Here is an 8,232-nt window from a genome sequence, read left to right as displayed (position 1 = left end):
AATTGATGCGGTGTTTTTAAAAAATCACCACTTCAATTTAGGGAGCATAAAATCCCTGTGTTGTGTACAAGTTCCCATAGGTCCCAAAGCATGAGAGCCTACACTTAATGTAATCAACTTCCTCCCTCCTGGTCACTTGAATCTGATCTCAGTGCCTCTCTGCTGCAGAGCTCCTCCGCAATCTCTTCATGTTAGGTATAGGAATTTAACCCTTTCTCCACCTTGGCTGGGCCAGGAGAATATCTAATGCTCACCGCCAAGTAGCCAGAATGCTGAAGAACTTCTTACTAGAATTCAGAGTGTTTTCCAGCTTAACATGCCATAGGATCTGCTTTGTATATACCTCTCCATCTCCACTGGCCGGGTACCAATCTGGTCTGCTCCTCTGTCTCTGGAAGGCCCTTGGTCTCTTCCTTTAGTGGTGCAAGCAAACTCTGATCTCACCTATCCTCAGAGTCTAGCCCTTGACCATCCCCTTCTGCCTTGAAACCACACCTTACATAATCACATTTCGCTTTTTCTGCGGGACCCTTGCCTCATTTAGTGCAGAGGATGAATCTGTTTTATGAACAAATCAGGGTTGTAAAATAAAGAGGACAACTGTCTATAGGCCTCTGTCTAACTTGTTGTAGAAGTTGGGCTGTGTGTATTGAATAAAACAGGGGCTTGTTGGAAGAGAAGGGTAGTGTTGTGGTTATAGCAGCTGAATGCTGTCAACGCGGATTATTGGATTTCATTCTTGCCTCTAGTACAGAGTCCTTGTATGATGCTGAGCAAGTCATGAACACTGAACTAGGCGGTCACTAATTATGTGTTTCTCTTTTTCTGAATGTCCAAGTGGACCAATCACCTTTTGCCCAGTAGTCTGCTGGTTACAGCACTTGCCTAGCAGTTGGGAGAGCTGAGTTCTAGGTCCACTTCACCCTGTTGGAATCTATACTTTCTGCCTGTCTGGAGAATGGCTGAGACACCAGGCCACGGGCTAGGATAGGCTAAGAATAATTCTATCCCTCCTGCTGAAGGTGGGCCTGTTTGCAGCTAAGAGTGGAAGATTTACATGAGTAGCCCTGCAAATTAGAGAGAACCTGAGCCTGTCGCCCAATAAGGTAGGCACTGTCCTAGAAGAAAGCTAGCTAATCCTGGGTTTTGCTCACTGCTCCTAATACTGTTAATACATTTTAACCAATGACTCTTTCATGTAAAATGCCTAAACAAGCCTGGCAGGAGGGACTGGAAGAAAGAACTCCCTTGCAGCTGGATGCCCTCATCACTAGGGGTGCAGACAGACTTTAGGGCTCTCCTGTAACTCATGGAACTTACCATAAAGTGCCATGAGTTAAAGCACCCTCCCCCCACAACATATTTGCCTGTTGGGTTGGGAAATGGGGGGTGGGGAGGGAATGGAGGCAGCCTGCACTGGCCCAGGTCAGCATGTGGGGGTGCTCCAGCAACCTCCCAGGAGCAAGGGAGCCCCCAGCTGCTGAATGGCCAGAGATGAACGAGGTGGGGAATGGAGCTCCCTTTGCCTCACAGCCCCATCTCAGGACAGCTGGGGTATTTGGGGGAGTCAGGCTGGTGAGGGGACTCCATTTAATACCAGGGTTAATTTTTCACATGATCAGCCATTTTTAAAGTGCTCTGCAGCTGTGGACGTGTGTTTAGTCATAGCTGTAGAGTGCTTTCAGGGGCCAGATTCCTCTAAAATTGTCATTTCTGTCTGCACCCTAGGATACATCCACACCTTCCTGTTTGTTTTATTGTCTGTTTATGTATTTGACATTAGAAAGTCAATGGCCGAAAAACAGAAGCAACCTGGAAGCTAGGACCAGAACCCAGGATTGCCCCTTCCAGAGGGTAGCACTTGCCTCACTGGGCAAGAGTGTCATTCTTTCTCTCACTTGCTCTCTTTCTGGCCCTGTGACACTTGCTGTTCTTTCTGCTCAATGGTCCAGCTTCAGAGGGGGACTGAAGTATATCCAGAGCCCAGCCTAGGAGTTAGAAAACTTGGCTGGGAAGGGCCAGATTAAAAAAACCCTGAAGATGCATGGGACCTAGAACCACTTCTCTCATGCTAGGTAAGTGCTTAAACTTACTAGGCTATTGAGGAAAAGTTGGTCACCTTATCCTTCTCTTCCACCAGACCATGGAAGTCAGGGCAATGCTACTAGCTAGACATGCCTCTCCTCTGAATGAATTGCATTCTAACAGGGTCTTGCACCTCTTCATGAATCAGATCAAGATGAATGCTGACATGACGGAAGCCCATGTAGCAGCCCATTATTTCATTCACTGAGAGCATAGGAGAGGTAAGCGTCTCTCCCTGGGCAGAATGTGGGAGGAAGGGTACAGGGGAAAGGGGAGGCACTGTGGAGATATACAAGTTTACCTGGTGTCTATTGAGAGAATGGGAGAGCTATGCATCTCTGAAGGATGGAACATGATCAACACATTGGGTTATTCATTGAGGCAATGGGAGACCTAATTGCCTTAGAAGTAAAGTAGGACAATTCTTCTGAGGGAGACATAATTTTGGGATGAACTGAATTCAAGTCTTTAGAGACCTCATAGTTGCAATGCAAATATAGACTCAAGTCTCACTTCACCGCCACAATACACAATGGCTTCTGGACATTACTGACATTTAACTATGGTGTTTAATATCAGTATTAACAATAACAATTAGCAATGGATTTTTGAAGTAAAGGGTAAATTTATAATCTTTTTCAGGGAAGCAAGTATTTCAGAAGCCCAGAATTGAAAAACTCTAGTAGCTGTGTACAAAGCTGAGGGTGGAGTGAACACAAACTGAATCCCTTTCTCATCTCATTTAAGACCAGGCTGCAGGTATACCAAATTCCATTCTGTTCTCTATATTTCTGATTATCTGAATGAAAAAAAAATCCTTTATGTGAACATAGGCAGGCAAGGTTCTTTGAGTAGATGTGATATCTTTTATTAAACCAACCGAGTAGTTAGAAAAAAGTTCTTAGCAAGCTTTCGGGCACACACACCCTTCTTCAGACACAGGGAGTCTTTCCTGGCTTTTATGGAAATATATTTGTTTATGATACATCTTGTTGTCTTATTTGTAGGAAAAAAGGAGCTTTTATCACAAGTGAAGGTTTCCAAATGGACAAGTGGAATGTGACCTATTCTACTTTCACTGAAGACTCCAAGAATTATAATATAACAACAGGAAACTCTTCTACTGAAAACACATCTGTATTTGTAACAGGTTTAGTTTGGCTAATGATGATCATCTCCTTCCTTGGCTTGGTTGAGAATGGACTAATGTTCTGGTTCCTCTGTTTTAAAATCAGAAGGAACCCTTTCACTGTCTACATCGCCAACCTGTGTGTGGCTGATGCCTGCTTACTCCTTTGTGACTTTGTTCTGTTACTTCACTATACTTCAGCTTCTGAAAACAATACTGGTAATTACCAAACACTAACCTTCTTCGGTTTTACCTTCCTTTTTGGGTATAACACTGGCCTCTTTTTCTTAACTGTCATCAGTGTTGAGAGGTGTTTATGTGTACTTTACCCAGTATGGTACCGATGTCACCGCTTGAGGTACCAGTCAGCTATTGTGTGCGCCATTTTGTGGACATTTTCTTGTCTGGTCTCTACTGCAGAATATTGTGTATGCATTGATACACTTACTGAAGAGCCACTAGAAAGTTACAAGGAAATATGCCATGGAATGATTATCTTCCTTTCTATTCTGAATTTCTTGTTGTGCGCTCCACTCATGATTCTATCCAGCTTGATCCTTGTCATGAAGACTTGTAAAACCTCCCTAACATCTCATTCTTCAAAGCTCTACAAAATCATAGTGACTACAGTCATTCTCTTCCTTATCTTTGCCTTGCCTCTCAGGATCCTGAATCTCTTGCAGTATTATTATAATTCATTATTTTCAGAAGTAATGGGGACTCTTTTTATGTTACTGTCCACCATCAACAGCGCTGTCAATCCCCTCATTTATTATTTGGTGGGGAGTAGTAAGGGAAAACGATTCAGAGAATCCCTCAAAGTAGTCTTTGACAGGGCCTTCAAAGATGGATCAGAACCAGAATCTCAGGAAACTGCTGTCTATCAAAGAGCTGCTTCAGAATGAGCTCACTAATGTTCAAGAACATTCAAAAGCAAAGTAAAACATGGTGTGCATGGATTGACTCTTTCTGCCTTGTTTTTAGTACAGTAACATATTCATTTGAAAAAACAAACTATGAAATGTATTGCACTATGACAATGTTGCCACATGTTAAAATCTGTTGGAGTGAATGAAAAGGACCAGACCTAATAAACTGTTTTGAGACCCTTTCACAGCACAGTTTTAATTCATTTTTCTTAGAACATTCATTTCAATATTTGAACTTAATTGGTTTCTTCTTCCTCTAGACCAGGTTCTGACTGTGGTTATATTCATGTAAATCTGGAGTCGCACTACTAATTTCAGTACAACTTCTCCAGATTGACATTAATCTACATTTGAGATTGGAAACTGGCCCCTTTTCTTTTCTTTGTAAACAGGCAACCTGTTATTGTAATATCAACAAATCTCTCATGATGATATTTGTACATTACTATTCTTTGGCACTAATTTTTTCTGGCTAATTTGATAGTTGTAAATGTATATTTAATGAGTTAATTGTTCACTCGCATAATATTGTTATGGGACTAATTTTTTATCCCACCTACTCCAGCAACTCCTGGGGTAGAGAAATTTAATATTTATATTTAAAGCAATGAGATGTTATCTCTCTTAACTAAAAGATTTACAGTAGATCAGCTGAAACCTTTGTTCTTTTATCACATCTGCTTTCTATTGCCAAACATATTACAATGAGAAGTAATGGAAAAGTACATATGCATAATAACATTTACTGTATGTCTGGATATATTTGTATATGTGTATATGTATATAATTTGTGTATGTGTATAGGTATATATCTGTGTATAAACATTTAGGATGTATTTACATAGACATATTATATGCTTATATCTTAGGAGGATATAGTAAAAGATATAGCAAAAGTATCTTGTGTCCTAGTCATCCACACACACAACAGTATACAAAATATGTCTTATAAGAAATATAGCTTCAGACAATAAAAGGAAACAAGAATAAAAAAGATAACATACTTTAAGACTTTGAGACTTGATTATTTCCCTCGCATGAAATCTTCTGTTTATTTTAGTTGTCATGCAGGTGTTAAAATGTTCATTTAAGCCACTTCTAAGGTAAAGGTAGAAAATGGCAAAGTCCTGCACAGCCAGAAGAAACAAATCCAATCAAAACAGAAACACACATATTATATAGCTAAGATCAGAATGGAGCTGATCATAGGCTAATATCCTCATCAATATTACTTCATGCTCAGATTTTCACTGTTGGCCTTATTTGGCCTGAATGAGACTGGCGGGGGGGCAGGCAAGATGCACATGCCCATAAAGGCCAGCCTTGCAAGTAGCTGGCACGGAGGTGGGTGAAAGAATGATTCTTTCTTTCTGTATCTGCAACATGAACAGACCATGCTTCATTCTTGTCCTTCCTGTAGTTAAAATAGCAATGTAGGAAATAGGCAACCTTCTCAATTATCATTTAGGAGTTGTGTCCCCTGGTATTCACACATACAACAGTATACAAAATATGTCTTATATACAAGAATAAAAAGGGTAACTGCCATTGTGCCCCCTGCCTGGCCATCTGGGCAGCTATCACCCGGAAGATGTTCCGGGAGTGGAGGCCTGCTTTGAACTGTCTAAGCATGTCCCCCTGGCCTCATTTGTCCAGGAGGTCAGCCACAGCCAGTTGGGTCCAAGGTGCCAGCTCTGAGTAGGCAGGGTCCTGCTACTGGCCTCCCTATCAGGAATTCTGGTGTTCCCTATTGGAAAACTGGCTATCTGTAGCTAGCTGGATATCTGTAGGAGGTCTGCCAGTTCCCTGGAGAGCCAAGGGGGCTACTGTGCCCTTTAGCTGGCTTCTCAGAGGAAAGGCAGCAAAAGGGCACAGTAGCCCCCTTGGCTCTCCAGGGAACTGGCAGACCTCCTGTGTCTTAAAAGGAGGACCTATAAAGGATGGCGGACTGGAACTGCTACCAAGGAAGAATACTCTGCTTTAGTCTGGACTTGCAGAGAGCAAACCAGGATAGCCAAGGCTGTGATGGAACTCCAGGTAGCTACAAATATCAAGGACAATAAGAAGTCCTTTTTTAGATATGTGGGGAGCTGGAGGAAAAGCAAGGGCAACATTGGACCCCTGCTAAACCAGATGGGGCAACTGACAACTGATGCCCAGGAAAAAGCGAACGTGCTAAATGGGTACTTTGCGTCAGTTTTCTATCAGCCCCATGGGACAGCCCCGCCCACTATGGGTCAGGGAGGCCTGTGCAAGGGAGATTCCTTGCCCTCCATCGAAGCTGACCTTGTGAAGGAACACCTCGACAGGCTGGATACCTTCAAGTTAGCCAGTCCTGATGGTTACACCTAAGGGTACTCAGGGAGCTGGCGAGCATCATAGCTTAGCCCCTGGCATGGATCTTTGAGAGTTCTTGGTGCTCTGGTGAAGTGCCCAGTGATTGGAAGAGGGTCAATGTCATGCCTATCTTCAAGAAAGGGAGGAAAGTAGATCTGGCAAACTACAGGCCCATCAGCCTGACCTCCATCCTGCGGAAAGTCTTGGAAAAGTTTATCAAGGAGGCCATCCTTAACAGACTAGTTGAAGGCAATATCCTGAGGGATATCCAGCATGGGCTTGTTGTGGGTAGGTCTTGCTTGACCAGTCTCATTTCCTTTTATGACCAGATGACTTATCACCTGGACAAAGGGGAAGAGATCGACGTCATATACCTTGACTTTAAAAAAGCCTTCGATCTGGTATCCCATGATCACCTCTTGGTTAAACTGGCTAACTGCGGCCTTGACATCACCACAATCCGCTGGCTGGGGAACTGGCTCTGCGGCAGGACCCAGAGGGTGGTGGTCAACGGGAACCAATTGTCTTGGTGCTCTGTGACCAGTGGGGTCCCTCAGGGCTCTGTCCTAGGGCCTATACTATTTAACATCTTCATCGATGATGTGGACATTGGTGTCAGAAGTGGACTGGCCAAGTTTGCCGACGACACCAAACTCTGGGGTAAAGCATCCACAGCTGAGGACAGGAGGGTGATCCAGGTGGATCTGGACAGACTCATGTAATGCGCGGATGAGAACCTGATGGTGTTCAACACTGAAAAATGCAAGGTTCTCCACCATGGGAGGAAAAACCTGGGCCGTGCTTATAGGCTCGGTAGTGTTACGACGGTTAGCGCTACAGATGAAAGGGACTTGGGGGTCATGATTGACCACAAGGTGAACATGAGCCTTCAGTGTGATGCTGCGGCTAGTAAAGCGAGCAAAATGCTGGCTTGCATCCATAGATGCTTCTCAAGCAGATCCCAGGACAGCATTCTCCCTCTGTACTTGGTCGTAGTGAGGCCGCAGCTAGAGTACTGTGTCCAGTTTTGGGCTCTGTAATTCAAAAAGGATGTGGAGAAGCTTGAGAGGATGCAGAGGAGAGCCACGCGCATGATCAGAGATCAGGAAAACAGACCTTATGATGAGAGGCTGAGAGCAATGGGGCTATCCAGCCTGGAAAAGCGCAGGCTCAGGGGTGATCTGGTGGCCACCTTATCAGGGGCGCTCATCAGGATCTGGGGGAATGACTGTTCACCAGAGCCCTCCAAGGGATGACAAGATCGAGTGGTCACAAACTCCACTGGCTGGACATAAGAAATAACTTCTTCACTGTCAGAGCCCCCAAGGTTTGGAACAGACTGCCACCAGAGGTGGTTCAAGCACCCACTTTGAACCCCTTCAAAACACATTTGGACGCTTATTTTGCTGGGATCCTATGATCCCTGCTGACTTCCTGCCCCTGGGGTGGGGGGCTGGATTCGATAATCCTCTGGGGTCCCTTCCAGCCCAAATGACTATGAAATCTGTAACTGTCTTATAGTTTTTAGCAAAGACTTTATATTATTTTCTCTTTTCTGTATAACTGCCGCACGGCACTCTCACATTTATGTGACCTTGAAGTCGACTGTTAATCAAAATAAACGCTTTGTACTTTTCTCCACTGGCATTAAGCTACACATGCGCATTCTGTAAATTTCATTTCTTATCTAAAAGTGTCATTTCTACAGAAATGAAACTTATGTAGAAAATCTGCCTAGCAATAATTATGTAA

At 43.7% G+C, this 8,232-nt stretch overlaps 1 protein-coding gene across 1 annotated transcript; it reads left to right on the top strand.

The window, feature by feature from the left end:
- The first annotated feature begins 3,129 nt into the window (after positions 1 to 3,129).
- LOC109320069 (proto-oncogene Mas-like) lies at positions 3,130 to 4,168 on the top strand. Its single transcript, XM_019550004.1, has one exon. The coding sequence runs from the start codon at positions 3,130 to 3,132 to the stop codon at positions 4,117 to 4,119; it is 990 nt and encodes a 329-aa protein (XP_019405549.1). The 3' UTR covers positions 4,120 to 4,168.
- The last annotated feature ends 4,064 nt before the right edge of the window (positions 4,169 to 8,232 follow it).

The sequence above is a fragment of the Crocodylus porosus genome, unplaced genomic scaffold (genome assembly GCF_001723895.1).
Source record: "Crocodylus porosus isolate Cpor-Errol unplaced genomic scaffold, CroPor_comp1, whole genome shotgun sequence".
Lineage (NCBI taxonomy): Eukaryota > Metazoa > Chordata > Crocodylia > Crocodylidae > Crocodylus > Crocodylus porosus.
The sequence above is the reverse complement of the archived record's forward strand: the minus strand, read 5'-3'. Positions and strand labels throughout refer to the sequence as shown.